At 37.6% G+C, this 20,260-nt stretch overlaps 1 protein-coding gene across 4 annotated transcripts in view; it reads left to right on the top strand.

Annotated features, from left to right (window-relative positions):
- Ubr3 (ubiquitin protein ligase E3 component n-recognin 3) overlaps positions 1-20,260 on the top strand; it is a 219,890-nt gene that overhangs the window by 28,769 nt on the left and 170,861 nt on the right. For all 4 annotated transcript variants that reach the window (XM_029565777.1, XM_029565774.1, XM_029565775.1 and 1 more), the window contains exons 4-7: positions 4,556-4,699; positions 5,310-5,359; positions 13,331-13,397; positions 18,943-19,073. In XM_029565777.1, coding sequence (XP_029421637.1) covers positions 4,556-4,699; positions 5,310-5,359; positions 13,331-13,397; positions 18,943-19,073 — 392 coding nt within the window. The remainder of the gene's footprint in view (positions 1-4,555; positions 4,700-5,309; positions 5,360-13,330; positions 13,398-18,942; positions 19,074-20,260) is intronic.

The following is a 20,260-nucleotide window of genomic DNA, read 5'->3' as shown; positions in this document are numbered from 1 at the left end:
AAAAGAAATCACCTGTAATAATAACAATATTCACATATTTTTTATGTGTACGATGTATCACCTGCATGTAGGTAAGTACACCTGTGTCCTGCAATGCCTGCAGAGGACAGAAGAGGCCGTCGGATCCCCTGAAACTGGAGTTACAGATAGCTGTTAGCTGCCATGTGGGTGCTGGGATTCGAACCTGGGTCTTCTGCAAGAACAGTCAGTGTTCTTAACCGCTGAGCCATCTCTCCAGCCCCATAAAGTCAATAAGTTTTTATTTGAGGGATTTCACATGTGATCCCTTCACTGTCCATTGAGATTGCTGAAGTTCAAGATTTTTCAAGATAACCTTTATTCTGAGAACTGATGCTTAATTCAGTTATGCTGTCAGCCCTGCATACCAAGAACATGGGAGTAATAAAATTTAAAAAAAAAGTAAGTTCTGGGTCAGCCAGGGTAACCTAGTGAGATCCTGTCTCAAAATAAATTGGAAGGGGCAAGAAAAGCGGCTCAGATGTACAGGATAAAGGTGATAGTGGCTTCTGTTTGAGTCTTGGTGATGAAACTGGAGATGGATAAAGATCGTATCTTAAGTGGCTATGGTGGTTCATCCTGTAATTCCAGCAGGAGGTGGAGGCAGGAGGATTTCAAGTTTGAGGCCAGCCTGGGCTACATAGTGAGACCCTGTCTTTAGAACTAAAGAAATCATGCATTGATGATCTGTTATTTAAGTTATAAATGGTTCTTTATTTGGAAACTGCGAACTGTTGAGAAGGAGAACAAAATGAATACTTTTTGCTTGTTGTTTTTAGTCTTTTTGAGACAGGGTCTTCCTGCAGCCCAGCTGATCTGGAACTTATTTGTAGACCAGGCTAGCCTGGAACTCCCAGAGATCTGCCTGTCTCTGCCTCCTGAGTGCTGGGATGCCCAGCCAAGTTGATTGTTCTTAACTATTGTAGCATTGAATATTTTAGGAATGATTGGTGGTAATTGTTTTCTATTGTTTCTACAATTTGTAAAAAATCCTTCAGAAATTGAACAACTGCAACAACAGCCCTTTGTTCACTTTTAGTAATGGAAGTTGAATTAGATTTTGATTCTCAAGTTTAAAATTTGGGCCAGGCCTGATAGACAAAGCTACTTGGGAGGCTGAGAAGGGAGAATCACAAGTTTAAGACCTACCTGGGCTACAGAATGAGTTTAGTGCCAGTCTGTGTAACTTAGTGTCTTGGGACATTGTCTCAAAATAAAAAGCAAAAATAGGGATTATAGCTCAGTGGTAGAGTGCTTGCCTAGCATGCATGAAGTCCTGGGTTTAATTCCTAGTAAAACAAAGTTTGAAAATTAGAGTCTTCCTTCACTTTTACTGTTCTTTCGTATTCATCTGGCTAACTCTGCCATCTTTCTTTTCTTTAAAAAACATTTTTAAAAATTCTTTATTTTATTTTATTTTATTTTTATTTTTTGGTCTTCTTGCAGCCCCAGCTGGCCTGGAACTCACTATCTAGACCAGGCTGGCCTTGAACTCACAGAGATCCTCCTGCCTTTGCTTCCTGAGTGCTGGGATTAAAGGCATGTGCCACCATGCCTGGCCTTTATTTTTAAAATTCACTTATTTATTTTTATTTTATATGTATGAACGCTATGCCTACATATGTGCAAGTGCACCATGTGTAAGTGCAAGTTGCCATGGAGGACAGAAGAGGGTGTCAGATCCCCTGGAACTGGAGTATGGATGGTTGTTAGCTGCCATGTGGGTGCTGGGATATGAACCTGGGTCTTCTGCAAGAATAGCCAGTGCTCTTAACCACCTAGTCATCTCTCCAGCCCCTTTTGTTATCTTTTTAAGCCTGTTTCTTTACTGACAAAAATGATGAGAATACATTCAGTTTTTTCAGGGTTACTCTGAGGAATTGATGAAATACATTTAGTTAGATGAACAGCATCTATGAAAATCAGTGTATGTCTTTCAATTTAGTTTTTAAAATATTTTATGTGTATGAGTGTTTTGTCTGTGTGTATTTATGTACACCATATGCATGCAGTGCCTTTGGAGGCCAGAAGAGGGCATTGGGTTAGTTATGGATGGTTGTAAGCTGTCATGTGAGTTCTGGGAACCTCCATAAGAGCAGCCAGTGCTCTTGACCACTGAACTCTAGCTCCTCAGTGTATGACTTTTATCATTCAGGAAACTTTAATTATTTTTTTGTTGAAGATTAAACTTGAACCCATAGCCTTGTATATGTTAGGAACTGTTCATGGAGTTATGGCCCCAGCACTCACTTGTTTCTTCTGCAGGACTCTGCATGTTGTTTATTCTTTTTATTTTTTAATTTTTGATTTTATTTATTTTTGAGTGTTTCACCTGCATGTAAGTACACCACAAGTATGCAATGTCTATGGAGGCCAGAAGTGGGCACAGGATCCCCTGGAATTGGAGTTACAGGCAATTGTTAGCCCCCATGTAGGTGCTGGGAACTGAACCTAGGTCCTCTGCAAGAATAACCAGTTCTCTTAACTGCCCAGCCATCTCACGAGTCCCCATGTTCTTTGTTCTTTTTTAAAAAAACTTTTGTTATTTTTATTTTATGTGTATGGGTGTATTGTCTGCATGTAGGTAGGTGCATCAATGTCGTGCAATGCCTACAGAGGTCAGAAGAGAGCATCAGATCCTCTGAAACTGGAGTTAAGAACAGTGGGTACTGGAAATTGAACCCAGGTCCTATGCAAGAACAGTGTTAACTGCTGAGCCACCTCTCTAGCTCCCCATCTTCTCTATTCTTAACTAGTTGTGGTTATTTTTAATATTGAACTTGAAACTAGGGGTATGTCCCCATTTATTTATTCTGTTTTTGTTTTCTTAAAAAACAAGGTCAGATTGAAAACTAAAACAACAATAACAGAATAGCAACAACAACCAACAAATCCAGAAGACTCTATTGCATAGTTATTATTGAGTTTGTCAAAGAAAGGAGAAAAGCTTAGCACACTCTTATATAATCAGAAATATTCAGAGCTTAATTTTTTTTTTTTTTTTTTTGTCTTTTTGAGACAGGGTCTCCCTGTAGCTCCAGCTGTCCTGGAACTCACTATGTAGACCAGGCTGGCCTTGAACTCAAAGGATCCCCCTGCCTCTGCCCCCCAAGTGCTGGGATTAAAGGCGTGCATCACCACGCCCTGCCAAAGTTTTTTTTTGTATATCTTTTTGGGTCAGCGTAATCCTTGCAGCCCCAGCTGGCCTGGAACTTATTATGTAGACCACACTGGCGTTGAACTCACAGAGATCCACCAATCTTTGCTTCCCAAGTGCTGTGATTAAAGGCTTAATTTATTTTTTTTTCAGAGCTTAATTTAAGATGCAAAACTATCTAGGAATTGGCAAGTGCTTTGGAAATTTGGCTTTTCTTTTTTTAAATATTTCATTTATCGTTTTAATTTTATGTGTATGAGTGTATTGCCTGCATGTATGTGAGTGCACCCGCGTCGTGCAATGCTGCAGAGGTCAGAAGAGGGCTTTGGATTCCCCTGGAACTGGAGTTAAAGATGGTTTGTAGCTGCCATGTGGGAACTGGGAATCGAACCCGGGTCCTCTGCAAGAGCAGTCAGTGCTCTTAACCACTGAGCCATCTCTCCAGCCCCGAAATTTGGCTTTTCTATAGGGAATACTTTTTCCTTTAAATAACTTTAAATTATCACTCTTTCTCTTTTACTATTTTTCCATTCTCAGTAATGTATTTAAAATAAGAAAAATAACAATAGTTAATAAACTGAAGTGCTTGAATGGAAATTCTGAGATTAATTGTAGAGCCTAAATGTTCCTATACTTTGGAGATAAATTATCTTGTTATACTTTAAATTATTCTTTTAATTCCTTAAATGTGATAAAATATTAGTATAAACAGGACTTTAATGTAATTTCATTTATAGTATTTGAAATTTCTACTGAAGCATTATCTTCACCAGAAAGCTTTTTCTGAGTACTCTGCTTTGGATAAGCCTGGCATGCTTGGTTTTGTAAGAGCACAGATGGCCAAACCAAGTGGTGAAGTTTGCTTAATAATTCTCATCTATAGCATTTTGTGTTGCCTTTCTTTACCACTGACTTTCAAGTTTCCGGAAGGGTGGGATCATGCCTTATCATGCCTTGCCTATAATCCCCCATGTTTTTTGGTGCTTATTAGATTTCACTCTTTGTTATAAATATGCTGCTTATTCTGGGATTGTTATATCAATCATAAACATGAAAATGTGCTCTAAAGCTATTTTATGTTTAATGTAGTTTCTTCTCTTAGACTATTCATATTTTATTTATGTATGTATTTACAGGATGACTGTATTTAGTTTTTTTTTTTTTTTCTTCTTTTTCTTTTGTTTTTGAGACTGGGTCTCTCCATGTAGCCCTGGCTGAATTGGAACTTGCTGTGTAGACCAGGCTGGCCTTCAACTCACAGAGATCTACCTGCCTCTACTGGGTGGCTGAGATCAAAGGTATGCACCACCACATCCAGCCTTGCATTTAGATTTTGAATGGAATATTTTCTTCTGACTTTGACTTTGTTTTAAATATTAGGTCTTGGAGAAAATGCTTGTGCAAAGAAAAGTCATGAAAAATACCTTATAGCTTTGAAGAGCTCTGGCCTCACATATCCTGAGGATAAGCTTGTATATGGTATGCAGGAACCATCTGCTGGTACTAGCACTCTGGCAGTTCAAGGTTTGTCTGAGTATCTAACTTGAACCATAGTAACTTCACTGTATTAAAACAAAAAGATCCTTAAAACTTTCTTCATTGTTAAACAAATTTACAGTGTGATTCTTTATAAGAACTCATAAATTACTAGATGCACGAAAGAAAAGATTAGCTCTCCTCTTTCCACAGAGGGAAAGAAAAAAAAGGGAGGGAGGGATAAAGGGAGTGAAAGAGATTAGCCATGAAAAAATTCACTTTCCTTAAATAAAAGTTTTTAGTTTAGTTTTTTAAGGTTGTGATTCTGACTCATAAGAAATGTGGAAGTTGCTATTCAGACGTTTCGAGCTCAGTATTTTAGTAAATCAGGGTTTAAACCTAAGAAGAAAGAAATCCTTCTGATATACCATTTGTAATGATTAAATTTGGGTTTTCACTGGAATTTCCTATTGAAGTATCAACTTATTATATCTAAATTTATTCAAGATAAAGCTGCATTTACCAAGGTAACTTTTAGAATGTGATGTCTTTATGTAATAAAACTTAACTTTCTGGTATTTGTATGTCTTGAAAAGAATTTAAAGTACATCAGTGTATGACAGTTATGATGGACAATGCTTTTTTCTTCTCTCCAAAGGTTTTACAGGTGCTACAGGAGCATTGGGACAGGTAGATTCTTCAGATGAGGTGAGATTTAAAATTTAAAACTTAAAAAAGTAGAATTTAAGATGTTTTAGAGCTACAAAGATTTGTGGTTAAGGGGTAGAGAGAAGATGGCTCAGTGAGTGAAGTGTTTGCTCTGAAAGCATGAGAATCTTGAGTTTGAAATCCAGCACCCATGTAAAAGCCAGGTATGATAGGGACATATCTGTAACCTCAGTGCTGGGAGGTGGAGATAGGTGGATCTGGGAAGGACAGGGGCTTGCTGACCAGTCAACCATGGCAGAATGATGAGCTCCAAGTTCAGTGAAAGACCCTGTCTCAAAAAAATATGGTTGAAAGTGATAGAGGGAGACACCCATTGTTGACCTCTGGCCTTTACAGATGTAGGCACAAGCATGCACACCTGCACAGACACCCCACCTCTAATTTAAAAATAGAATAAAATTAAGGTAGAATTTATGGAAAAATATTTATTGTTATTATTAGTTTAAGTTCCACATTCATTTAAATTTTTTTTTCATTTATTTAAAATTTATGTATATGAGTGTTTTGCCTACATGGATGTTAAGTATACCCATGTTGTGCAGTGCCTGTGGAGACTAGAAGAGGGTGTCAGGCCTCCTGGAACTGGAGTTATGGTTAGATACCATGTGAGTCCTGGGAATTAAACCTGTGTGTTTAATCTGCAAGAGCAGATAGTTCTCTTAACAGCTGAGCCATCCCTCTGGCCTCTTAAGTTCCTTATTCTGTTAGACAACACTGAAGCTCAAGAGTGGCTTCTGGGAGTTACATCACAGTTGCTTAGTGACAAAACAAGAACTACAACAAATGTTGATTTTTATTCATACATACAGTGGAATAAAAAAACAGCTAAATAGCTTAACTCTATAATTCTAAAATTCACTATAATTCTAGCTGGTGGGAGGAAGAGTTAGGAGGGTGGACAATTTGAGGCTAGCTCCTGCCTGGATCACCTAGAATGACCCTACCTCAAACAAAACCAAAATTAAAAACTCATATAATCCAAAATTTAGTTAACTGTAGAATGAATTACTAAAATAATATGAATTTAGCTATTTTTTCTAATCATAGTAAAGTTATACTTTACATGTGAAAAATACTTAAAGTGTTCTTGTGGCTAGAGAGACGGCTCAGCAGTTAAGAGCACTGACTGCTCTTGGAGAGGACCTGGGTTCGATTCCCAGTTCGAGGGGAATCCGAAGCCCTCTTCTGACATCCGTGGCATTGTACAACATGTGTGCACTCACATACATGCAGGAAATACACTCATACACATAAAATAAAAATAATAAAATATTTAAAAAAAGTTCTTGGAAATAGATCAATTTGAAATTTTGTATTACTAGTAATACATTTTTAATTATATTTCTGTAAATTTTGATTATATTTTATAAAACATTACTTTGTTACTTTTGTTTATAGTCTTGACACTTATAAATTTTAAATTTCATGTTTCTTTCTTTCTTTTTTTTTTTTTTTTTGGTGTTTTTGAGACAGGGTCTCCTGTAGCCCCAGCTGGCCTGGAACTCGCTATGTAGACCAGGCTGACCTTGAACTCACAAAAATCTGCCTGCCTCTGCCTCCGAAGTGCTGGAATTAAAGGTGTATGCCACCAGGCCTGGCCGAGGACTTTTATTTATTTATTTTTTTGTCTTTTTTGAGACAGGGTCTCCCTGTAGCCCCAGCTGTCCTGGTACTCACTATGTAGACCAGGCTGGCTTTGAACTAACAAAGATCCACCTTCCTCTGCCTCCCAAGTGCCGGGATTTAAAGGCGTGAGCCACCATGCCCGTCTGGACTTTTATTTTTTCTTAAATGAGAAACATAATTTTATTAAGACCATTGACCTGCATTGAAAAAAAAAAATCCATTGGGAACTAGATATCATCAGCACAGTGTGTTGAGTTTTTTTTTTTTAATTTTAAACTTTTTTATAATATTTTATTTATTATTTTTATGTGTATGTGTATATTGCCTGCATGTAGATAAGTGCACCTATGTCGTGTAATGCCCGCGGAGGACAGAAGAGGCTGTCAGATCCCCTGGAACTGGAGTTACGGACAGGTGTTAGCTGCCATGTGGGTGCTGGGATTTGAACCTGGGTCTTCTGCAAGAGCATCCAGTGTTCTTAACCGCTGAGCCATCTCTCCAGCCCCCAGTGTGTTGAGTTTTATTGTGATTCGTTTAGAGAGAAATATAAAAATTTCCACCCACCCACAAAAGCTAATGACATTTTAAATTTGTATTGAACTTTTTTCCAAGTTACTTTTGGGCATATTTAAAGTGATTAAGAGTATAAGAACTTAATAAAGTATGGAGTATGTAAATTAGTGAGGAAATAGATGAAAGGATAAGATAGAGCATGGTAGAGGAAGACTACCCAGATGTCAATCTCCTTAGAGAGAGTACCTGTAATATTTAAAAATTGCATTAAGGCTTTTGGTCAGGTGTATAATTCCAGTATTCAGGAGGCAGAGGCAAGTGGATCTCTGTGAGTTCAAGGCCAGCCTGGTCTACATAATGAGTTCCAGGCCAGCTGGGGCTAAAGAGAGACCCTGTCTCACAAAGAACCACCCCCCTAAAATTTTTGCATTAAGGCTTTTAAAGTCTTTTTATTTTTTGGCAACTGTAGGCATAAGTAAGGAAATTTGTTTTAGTATTCCTATTTGATATTTAGTGAAGAACTGGATTTGGTGAAAACTAGAATTTTTTTCACCTTTACCCTGTAGGCCTATAAGATTGTTAAGCCAGTACTCTTAATGATTTCCATCTATTAATTCAACAGATTATAAGTAAAGGAAGAAGAGTATAGTTGCATCTTAATTACTACTATAGAGAGGTGGTTGTAACAATTAAAAAAATATTTTAAAAGCTGGGTCTGTAATTAAGTAGTGGAACACCTGTGCCTGGGGTTAATCCCCAGCAACGCAGACACACACCCAATCCCCCCAAAACAACAAAACAACAGAAAATTCAAATAGGAAGATACTGTGTGCAATCTAATTTAACCTTCATTTAAAAAATGAAGGAACAGATTTGAACTGCAGCAATTTTTTCAGTTTTGTCTGAATGAGTGTTTGTGTTGCTGTCTACTTCGCTTCAGTCATGTCAGTGTGTCAGCCACTTGTCTCTGCTGTCCCCAGAGTAACAGAACACTGTGTGCTTAGCATGCTATTTATACACGAGATACTCTTCATACTGTTACTTCTTATTCTTTCTCTGTGTAGCTCATCTGAAATGAGAGAAAAATGTTTGTGTTGTATGGAACCAAAAATAAAATCAAGAGCATTTTTTTTTTTTTTTTTGAGACAGCATTTTCACTGTGTAGCCCCAACTGGCCTGGAACTTGCTATGTAGACAAGGCTAGCCTTCATCTCACAGAGTTATGCCTGCTTCTGCCTCTCAAGTGCTGGGATTAAAGACATGCCACCATACCTGGCCTAGGAGCACAACTTTATGAAATATTTTAAAGTATACTTATTTTTGGTCTTTTTTGAGACAGAGTCTCCCTGTAGCCCCAGCTGGCCTGGAACTTGCTATGTAGATCAGGCTGACCTTGAACTCAGAAGTCAGCCTGCTTCTGCCTCCCATGTGCTGGGATCAAAGGTGTGCGCTACGACGCCTGGCTAAAATATAAATTTCTATGTTGTTTAAATTTATGACCATCAGATAATTCAATATCACTAGCATTATATGTAAATGAACCTAATTATACTTAGAGAGTTTCCCAAAAGAAATGGAATTTTTAGGTAAAGGTAACTTTTTTTAAAATTTTTTTGAGGCAGGGGCTTGTTATGTGATGTAGGCTGGCTTCGGCCTCTTGACTACTGGGGTTACAAGTGTTTACCAGCATTCCCAGCTTAAAGACAGTTTAAATTTTTTTTTGTTACTTTTATTTTATGTGTATAGCCTGCATGTATGTAAATGCACCTGTGTCAAGGAGGTCAGAAGAGGGTGTTGGATCCCCTGGAACTGGAGTTACGGACAGTTATTAGCCACCATGTGGGTGCTAGGAACTGACCCAGGTCCTCTACAAGAGCAGCCAGTGTTCTTAACTGCTGAGCCATCTCTGCAGCCACTAAAGACAGCTTTTTAAGAAAAGATATTCACTGTAATCATTTACCATAAACAATGTGTATTTGTGTACTATAAGCAGATCATTAATTTCTGTGACTTTGAGTTACCTCGCTGTTAATACAAATGAAATAAAACGCTTTTCTTCTGTGAAACTATGACCATCTGAATGTGCATTTTGGAGAGATTAAAAAGTAGAAAAAAATATGAAAAATATTTACTTTGAGCTCTGCCATCTGGAGATAACCAGTATTTATTATTTCTGCTTGTTCGCTTACATTCTTTTTTTCCTTGCATATTCTTATATAATTGAGAATAATCATTAGAAAAATAAAATGTTGAGATATCTGTATAGATGTTCTCTGACTTCTTGCTATTAGTCAATACAGAATAAAAATAAATCTCATTTGCCAAAACATCTAGTAAAATAGGATTATTGAAATTGGAAGGTAGAAATACTTTTCAAAAATGAATTAGGTGAAAGAAAAGTAAATTTATTTTTGGAAATTTTGGAATTTTAATTTGTTAGAAATTACATTAATGGTGAAGAGTGGGATATGTATGGGGGAAATCTTATAAGGTTTTGGTGGGAAAGGTCTTAGAACTATCTAATATATTTCCTTTCCAGTGTAGTAATAAACTTTACAGCATTGATGAATTGAATTGGAGAATTGGTAAACTTCTCTAGAAATACTTCCAAAGATTGGGAGCTTACCCCCTTTTGAGACAGCTTGATCCCTTCTTTGATAGTTGTTAGAATTAAAAAGTTCTTTGTATTTTACTGGTCATGATGGTGCTACACCTGTAATTTTAGCACTTGAGAAGGAGGCAGACAGATCAGGAGTTAAAGGCCATCTTCAGCTATAAGTTCTAGGCTAGCTGGGCTACATGAGGCCCTGTTTCAAACAAAAGTTCTCAATATTTTTCAAAATAGTATAACTTTTATACTGTTCTTATTTTGACCTTAGATCTTTATTTTTATTTCCATATGACACCCTTTTAAATATGAACCTTTAGTTATTTAATATTCCTTGCTGTATGTAGCTTAAAAAAATCTATCTAGTAAATTCTTTTTTTTTAAGAATCCATGATCTGAATCAATGTATTAGTGATGGGACTCTTTTAATGTGAGTAATGTGCCTTCATTTCGGACCAAGGCCTTTTATTAACTTTTCAGCAGCAATCTTAAAGTGTTGACAAGAGTCACTGTGGATAAATGAAATGTTTAAGATGCTTCCCCTTTGGCTGACAAGTTAGTGCTCCCTTCCTGCTTTGTAATTGTAAAGTTGATTTAAATAGAATGGTCATATTACAGTGGCTTTCAAGATTTCCTTTGGATTTTTTTATAACCTGCTATGTTACATATTCCTTTAGCTTTGTACATACTGCATTAGCATTCTTTGAGTTTGTTTTAACCAACTATGAATTTACTTGACCTTTTATGGAGGTCACATTTTTTTTTTCTTAATCTGTCTAGTAAATTCATCAGAGAAAGAAAGTCCACTTTGTGTTGAGAAATACATTTGAAGAGCTGATCTGTTTTTCTTGGGGTTTCTTGTCTTAGGGCAATTGTTTCTTGTTCAAAATAATTTGGTGATTACTAGCACAACTGAATGTATACCAAAACCCTCTTACATGTTTGTTATAATACCAGTTGGTTCACACTCATTTGAAAAGGAAAAGATGTTAGTGTAGTTTGGAAGTTATTGATTTGTATGCAGTATTCCCTGGCTTAGGAGTGTTGAATCATATTTATTTATAGAGGAAAAGTCCCTTAGTTCTGCTATGAAGGTAGCAGGAACCTTCCCAGCATTATTTTAAGAAAATTAGAAATGAGCATCTGCGCCCAGGACTCCTTCCCAAGAGGTACACTGGTAGTTTTACTTTTTATGTATAGCTTTCACAGAACTTTGGCCTCTGTCCCTCTTTCCTTGTGTATTCTCTGAGTTGCCTAGCTTTTCTGTTCTATTGTATAATGCCAGCATTCTCTGAGACAGTCTAAACTATCTCATGATTTTTTCCTGGCATACAAATTAAATCCCCAGGTATCAATTTTGGCTTATATACTTCTTTGGTTACAAACTTCAGTAGGTTTTGAGGGATTTTCCCCTTAGTGCCGCCCCCTCCTTAATCCATATTGTTTGAGGTTTTTCATGAATGTGTGTGTCATGATGAGCAGAACCTGCCAATATTCTAGAATTTTTTTCCCCTAAGCATATTTTAAAAAATGTTAGCTTCCGGGGCTGGAGAGATGGCTCAGCAGTTAAGAACACTGGTTGCTCTTTCAGAAGACCTGGGTTTGAATCCCAGTACCCACAGGGCAGCTAACAACTGTCAGTAACTCCAGTTCCAGGGGATCCGACAACCTCTTCTGTTGTCCGCGGGCACTGCACAACACGGGTGCACTTACCTACATGCAGGCAATACATGCATACACATAAAATAAAAATAATAAATAAAACATTAAAAAAACTTAAAAACGTTAGCTTCCAATATACTTTATTTTTCAGAATTTGATTTTTTTCTTCCCTCCCTCCCTCCTTCCTCTTCCTTCCCTCCCTTCCTCTCCCTTCCTCTCCCCTTCCCTTCCCTTTTCCCTTCCCTTTTCCCTTCCCTTCTTCCCTTCCCTTCTTCCCTTCCCTTCCCTTCCCTTCCCTTCCCTTCCCTTCCCTTCCCTTCCCGTCCATCTTTCCCTCCGCCGACATCTTTCCCTTCCCTAGGGAAAGGAGCCCCGTGCGAAACAATTCTGTGTCCCGCTCTTCCTTCCTTCTTTCCTCCCTCCCTCCCTCCTTCCGTCCTTTCTTTCCTTCCTTCCTTCCTTCCTTCCTTCCTTCCTTCCTCCCTCTCTCCCTCCTTCCTTCCTTCTTCCTTCCTTCCTTCCCTCCTTCCTTCCTCCTTCCTTCCTCCTTCCTTGCTTCCTTCCTCCCTCCCTCCCTCCTTCCTTCTCCCCCCTCCCCCTCCCTCCCTCCTTCCTTCTTCCTTCCTTCCGTCTCCCTGTAGCCCCAGCTGACCTGGAACTCTCTGTGTAGACCAGGCTGGCCTTGAACTTACAGGGATCTGCCTGCCTCAGCCTCTTGAGTGCTGGAACTACAGGCATGTGCCACCATGCCCAGCTCTTACCTTCTTTAGTATGTTAAACACTCCTTCTACCCCTTTGGCTTCCTTATGCCTTAATATTATGTATGAAACCTTAGGAAAGTTTTTTATTTTGGCATTTTGGGATGCTTAAGAGCCTATAAGTCCAGATTAAGAATGCTTGTATCGGGGCTGGAGAGATGACTCTTGCAGAGGACTGCTTTTGCAGAGGACCCAAGTTCGATTCCTAGCACCTACAGACCGTCCTTAACTCCGGTTCCAGGTGTATCCAACGCCCTCTTCTGACCTCTGCAGCATTGTATGACATGGGTGCACTCACATACATGCAGGCAATATACTCATACACATAAAATAAAAATAAATAAAATTAAAAAAATGCTTATTTTACTATGTGCGTTAATAAAAATAGCATTAAAACACTTATTAAAGAGGCTGGAGAGATGCCCCAGTAGTTAAGAGCACTGGCTACTCTTGCAGAGGACCTGGGTTTGGTTTCCAGGACCTACCTACATGGTGGCTAGCAACCATCAATAACTTCAGTTCCAGAGGATCTGATGCCCTCTGCTGGCATTGCGTGTACATAGTGCAGTTACATGCAGACAAAACACTAATAATACACATAAAATAAAAATAAATAAAAATTAAAAAACCCATTTATTATAGTAGATATGTAAAAATGAAACATGTTAGTTAATATTATGTAAGCATGTATATATTTGACAGAATTTGTATGCACATTTATATTTATATGAAATGTATAAATTTATTAATATGATTGTTTAATGCTGACTTTGTTTCCTCCAGGAGGACCAGGATGGAAGTCAAGGCTTGGGCAAGAGAAAGAGGGTAAAGCTGAGCAGTGGCACCAAAGGTATTTATATTTTGTCTCTTTTTTAAAAAGTTTTGAAATAGGGCTTCACTATATAGGCAAGGTTGGCCTCCAACTCACTTTGTGTTCATGTTGCTTTGAACTCACAATCCTCTTGCCTTAGCCTCCTGTACTGGGATTTCAGGTATATGCCACCACACTTGGCTGTGTTTATTCAAAATGTTTTATAAAGAACTTAATCTTAAACTGGGAGGCAGAGGCAGGTGGATCTCTGTGAATTCAAGGCCAGCCTGGTCTATAGAGTGAATTCCAGGCCAGATGGGGCCGCAGGGAGACCCTGTCTCCAAAAAGGACCAAAAAAAAAAAAAAAAAAGAACTTAATCTTTAAGAAAACCTGACTGGCCTTTGTGATGTCAAAGCCAAGAGTTAATATTATTACGTTTGCTCGAAATGGACAATGTGTTGTTAGGAGGGAGTTTTTGGGCACCTCAAAAACAAGTAAAGCTTTTAGTATTGGGATTTGTTCATAGTTTTTATTATAAAATGTGCAAAATCATATCTGAGCCCCAAATTTGCATTTGGACTCATTTTGGATGTAAAGTATTAATTTTGTTATAATTATACTAAAGTTCTTAACACATAATAAGGGTTCATGAAGGACTCATACTTAAAAGAAGTGGAGTAGTTATGCCTGTAGTAAGGAAATAGTAATGATGATAAACAATATTTATTGAACCTGTTGTTTGTGCTGCACATAATGCAAATATACTTGACTATTTGATTTAACTTAATTTTGAAATTAGCCATGTGCAGGGCGTTCACAAAGATAGCTAAGATCTTTGAGCTAGGGAGCTAGAAAACCTACCAAAAAGTAACTCTTATTACTATTTGACTTAAGGTAGTTTAGGTACTATGGAGGTACAGAGCTTAGCTCCTGGTATCTAAACCTTCGCCTTAGTCATACATTTACATAACATAGTGATTCTTCAAAAAATAACTTTTCTTTTTTTTTTTAAAAGGAAATATTTATTATATTTCCTCCTTAAAAAATTATGGATGCTAGTCAAAGGTCAAACAGAAATAAATTAATTTCTCCCCTTTTACTCCTTTCCTTAGATGTCCCTCTGTGGAGAATTCAGTTTTCTCCATGAGTCCTACAAAATAATCATTCCTAGAAACCTACCAAAAAGTAACTCTTATTACTATTTGACTTAAGGTAGTTTAGGCACTATTGAGAATCACACTTGACCAATGAAAGCTAACCGTATTTCCATAGTATTACACAAAAAGTGCATAGCATATACCTTAGAATCTTGCAAGATTGAGACTACCATTAAGAACAACAATAAGGACTAGAGAGATGCTCAGCAGTTAAGAACACTGGATGCTCTTGCAGAGGACCTGGGTTTGATTCTCAGCACCCACATGATGGCTAACAACCATCTGTAACTCCAGTTCCAGGGGATATGACGCCCTCTTCTGACCTCCTTCAGCATTGCACCACATGGAAATCTTGCAAGATTGAGACTACCATTAAGAACAACAATAAGGACTAGAGAGATGCTCAGCAGTTAAGAACACTGGATGCTCTTGCAGAGGACCTGGGTTTGATTCTCAGCACCCACATGATGGCTAACAACCATCTGTAACTCCAGTTCCAGGGGATATGACGCCCTCTTCTGACCTCCTTCAGCATTGCACCACATGGATTTTTTTAGATGGCTCAGCAGTTATGAGCACTGGCTGCTCTTGCAGAGGACCTGGGTTTGGCTCCCAGCACCCATATGGTGGCTAACAACTGTTTGTAATTCCAGTTCCAGGGGATCTGACGCCCTCTTCTGACCTCTGTGGGCATGGCACAACATGGCACTTACATACATGTGGGCAATATACTCATACACATAAAATAAAAATAATATATAAAATATTAAAAAAGAATGATAATGAGCCTAGCATGTGTGAGACCTTGGCTGTGTTGTCCCCAGCACAACCAACTAACCAGCCAGTGGACAAACAAAAACCAGGACATTGTTTTTTTCCTTCCTGAAGTTGAAAAATCTTAAATTTTACATAGCTGCAGCTAGTTTAATTTAATAGATGCCACAGCTCTTTTGGTTTTTATATTGTTTTATTGATTTTAGACAATGTTAGTGTATCTTTCCTTTTAAGTGCATGCCAATTAATAAGAGTGACTGCAGGTTGTTAATTTGGCTAGTACAAGCTTGCAGAGACAGAACTGAATTCTAATATTAATAGCACTCATTTTTGTTCAGCTTTGTGAAAGAAATACCTGTGAGTACAGGCTTGTTTTTAATTATTTTTTGGTAGTTTGAAGTTTTCAGTCATGTATATGCTAAGTGAATTGTGAGAATCATATTAGGTATAGGTACATGAGGTACATGCTGTGGATTGTACTCCAATTTTAAATTATAATTCTTACATTCCTGCTATTGAATTCTCTTGGGTTCTGCTTTTGTTATTTTTCAAATTTGTATTTCATTATCTCATTTCTTTTTTTTTTAGTTTTTTAAATTTTATGTGTATGAGTATGATGCCTGCATGTCTGTAAGTGCACCTGTGTGGTATGTTGAACACAGAGGGCAGAAAAGGGCATCAGATTCCCTAGAACTGGAGTTATGGATGGTTGTTAGCCATCATGTAGGTGCTGGGAATTGAACCCAGGTTCTCTACAAGAGCAGTCAGTGCTCTTAATTGCTGAGCCATCTCTCCAGCCCCTCATCTCATTTCTTGCAAGTACCATTTATTTATGTTTTAAAATCATTGACATGTTCTGAGAATGGAATGTTTGAGAAGGAAGAAATTTCTGTTTTATAAATAAAAAATGAGATTTGAAAAATTATTATAGTACCTCACTTCCAATAAAGAGATACATACAGTGATTATATATTTTTTCTTTAAAATATTATTTGTTTATTTAGAAACAGGGTCTCACTATGTAGCTCCATCTGGCCTGAGACTCACTGTGTAGACCAAGCTGGCTTGAACTTCCAGAGATCAGCCTGCCTCTGCCTTCCAAGTTCTGGAATTAAAGGTGTGTACCACCATGCCTGGCTTTTTAGATTATTTTTTAAAATTATATGTATGTGTGAGTGTGTGGGGTATGTGCACTAGAGTGCAGTGCCCTATGGACACTAGAAGAGGGTGGTGGATTTTCTGGAGCTGGAGTTTCAGGCTGTTGTAAATGGCCAGATGTGGGTGCTGGGAACTCAACTCAGGTCCTTTGCAAGAGCAGCAAGTGCTCTTAACTGCTGAGCCATCTCTCTAGCCCCCAATAATTATGTTTCATATGCTAACTGCCATTATATATTAGTCATGCTTACAGCACTATAGGATCAGTGATATTTTTGCCTTTTTTGTGGTAAAATCATAGTATTTCCAGAATATGCAGACATTTTGATGCCATTTTCTTATTAAGCTGTGAATTAAAATATTGGACTAAAGTTGTATCTAATAACTCAAGCTTTAAATACATTTTTATCTAAGAATCGGGAGGGTAATGACATAATGAACTTTGTTACTCTTTTAGACTCATTTGAGGCAGGGTGTTATGAATACATTGTTCAATAATAGAACTCTTTTGGCCTAGGGTTTATTGAAAAATCACAAGGTTATCTTCCAAGACACCTTAAGCGGTGATGTAATTAAGGCGGTACCTAAGTGTTTTGATGAGTGTGATCCTGTTTTTTTCAAATCTCTCATCCAATATTAGCTTCTGCATAGCGTCACTGAACCTTTTACTCACAGTTCAACACTTGCTATGTTGTTTTGATTTTTTTATATTATTATTGTTATTTATTTATTATCATTATTATTTTTGGTCTTTTTGAGACAGGGTCTCCCTGTAGCCAGCTGGTCTAGAACTCTCTGTATGTAGACCAGGTTGGCTTTGCTCTCACAAAGGTCCATCTGTCCCTGCTGGGATTAAAGGTGTGCATCACCATGCTCAAGTTCCTTATATTATTTGATGTCCTTACTCAGGGAGAAAATTACTGAGTTATCAGTGAGAATGAGAGTGAAAGAGGGATAAACTACTAAAAATATACAGTTCATATATACACATGAGACTTTCTGTTGATTAAGGATGCAGAGATTTGCAAGAGACAGCCTAGCCCTCTGAGAGTGGCTTTAGGAGAAGGTCTTCTGGTGGGTAACTCTATCTCCTTGGAGTATGTATTTAAAAGGAACAAAGCTTCCCCCTTTCCTTTTGCATGAAGAAGGCATCTTGGGCCCAGTGCACATTCGTATGTCTCCTTTTTGGACTATATTTTTATTCCCTTTCCCACAAAATAATAAATTAGGGTAAACAATGCATCAGTAATTGTATTGCAACTAGTTCCTCATTTGTGAGAGTCCTTTTTTCTTTTTGAGTCAGGGTCTCATGTAGCCTAGGCTGTTCCTCTGTAGTTGAAGAGGACCTTGATCCTCCTGCCTCCACCTCTGGTATATTCGGTGCTGGGATCAACTCAAGGATTGCCTGCATGTTAGACAAGCACTCTACCAACTGAGCTAAATCCCTAACCCTAGGAAGGATACTATAAAAATTGATGCCATTGAATCCTTTAAAGAGTTCTGTTCTTTTGAAATAAAAAAATTTAAAATTTAGATAACTTTGGCTTTAGCTTAAAATATTATTTTAAATTTGTACCACGAATATTCTTGTAAGAAAATTATAGATTGTATTCCTTATCTAAGATTCTTAGGGCCAGTTTCAGATTTTAGACCTTTCTTAGGGTATGAAATTTTTGCATTTCTAGTTATATTGCTCAAAACATTTCAGATTTAGTAGCATTTTAGATTTTGTTTGTTTTATTTTGTTTTTTTGAAATAGGGTCTCCTTGTAGCCCCAACTGGCCTGGAACTTGTTATGTAGTCTAGGTTGGCCTAGATCTCCCACACATCTGCCTGCCTCTGCTTCCCCAGTGCTGGGATTAAAGGTGTGAGCTACTATGCCCAGCTGCATTTTAGATTTTGGATTAGGAATGCTAAACCTAAATTTTTAATCTTAGTGGAAATTTTAGGTACATGGCCATGTTTAAGAATAAGCAATTAAGCCAGGCGTGGTGGCATATGCCTTTAATCCCAGCGCTCAGGAGGCAGAGGCAGGTGGATCTCTGTGAGTTCAAGGCCACCCTGATTTACATAGTGAGTTCCAGAACAGCTGTGGCTATGAGGAGACCCTGTCTCAAAAAGACCAAAAAAAAGAATAAGCAATTATTCAGCTGGGCGTGGCAGCCCACGTCTTTAGTCCCAGCACTTGGGAGGCAGACGCAAGTGGATCTTGGCGAGTGTAAGTTCCAGTCTCAAAAAGACCCCCCCCCCAAAAAAAGGTAATTTTTTAGTAACGACTTTATATTAAAAATTTCGGATTAAATGTTTTGTAATTTATGCAGTGTGGGAATTACACAAACCTAATTTACTAATGACATATCAGTCCATTCATGAAAGGGTCCTTGATTTGTCAATACTTTCAGGTGTCTGTTTGATGGGCTGTTATATTTTATGGTAAGGTTTAAATGAGATGAGCAACTTAAATCAATGAGTAGTAAATTATCTCTTTCTTACACAGATCAATCCATAATGGATGTTTTGAAACATAAAAGTTTTCTAGAAGAATTATTGTTTTGGACAATCAAGTATGAATTTCCCCAGAAGATGGTAACTTTCTTACTCAGTATGCTTCCAGATCAAGAGTATAAGGTATCTATATTTTTTCTTCTTTTTTTGAGTTTCGTGAGCTTTTTTTTTAATTGTTTTTGTTGTGAAATCTTTTTTTTTTGGGGGGGGGGTTGCTATTTCTCAAGGCTCATTGTATTGTTATAACTATGAAAGAATAACATTATGGTAGAACATTAGGTTATTCTCTTGCTAGCACAAGGTCTGCTCAAAAAGCACAGAACCTCAGCTTTGCCTCATCGCAGCATTGCCTCTTTATGTAGAACTTGGTCTGAAGAGAATGATGGGGCTCAAACAATAATAAACAATTGCAGAAGCAAGTGTGGACTTAAGAAAATGTTCTAGGGCTAGAGAGCACGGCTTAGAGGTTAAGAGCCCTGGCTCTTAACACATGGTGGCTAACAGTTGTCCATAACTCCCATTCCAGGGGATCTGACATCTTCTTCTGACCTCTACGGGCATTGCATGACGTGGCCGCACTTACATACATGCAGGAAAAACACTCATACACATAAAATAATAATTAGAAGTGTTCTGAGTCCTCTTGAGAACAAGTACAAGATCTTGTGATAATGTCTAATGGGATGACTGAGTTTATATTATGGAGTTTACATGGGAAAAGCATGAGGTTAGTAGTTGCTGTCCACAGTTATTAATGGAAGAATAGTTACTAACTGAAATACGAATGTAGCCAGATGTAGTTTCTAGTCCTAAAGGGTATTAACCCAGCTCTTAGCACCATGCCATTAGTTATGCCAAAGTGACATAGTTCAGTAAATGAAAAAAATAATATGCAATAGTGTTCTGTAAGTTAGGAGAGATACTTCCAAAGTATCATTATTTTATATGTCTTCATATTTGCTAAAAAGTGCAAGAGGAAATAAATGTATATGTCATATAGCTGGAAATAAAAACAAATATAATGAATACTTCAGAGAATTTAGTCAGCTTTCACATCAAGGAGGAGAAAACATTTCTTACAGAGTAAGCACATTGGCTCACTTATTTAGTAATATTACTCTGGTGTTTTGTTGAGACTTTAGATTTTTACCATTAAAGTAGTTAACATCGAACAAAGATTTTTCTTTTTTTTTAAACAATAAATTGATTCAATTGTGAGCAAGTAAAATTTTATATTCCTTTTTGTCTTTTTTTTTTTTTTTTTTTTTTTTTTTTTTTTTTTTGGGGGGGGTCCTCCTTTTACCCCCGTG

Source organism: Nannospalax galili, unplaced genomic scaffold, assembly GCF_000622305.1.
Source record: "Nannospalax galili isolate Female #2095 unplaced genomic scaffold, S.galili_v1.0 scaffold1398, whole genome shotgun sequence".
NCBI classification, from domain to species: Eukaryota; Metazoa; Chordata; class Mammalia; order Rodentia; family Spalacidae; genus Nannospalax; species Nannospalax galili.
Note: the sequence above shows the minus strand (reverse complement) of the source record. Positions and strands in the feature narration are given on the sequence as shown.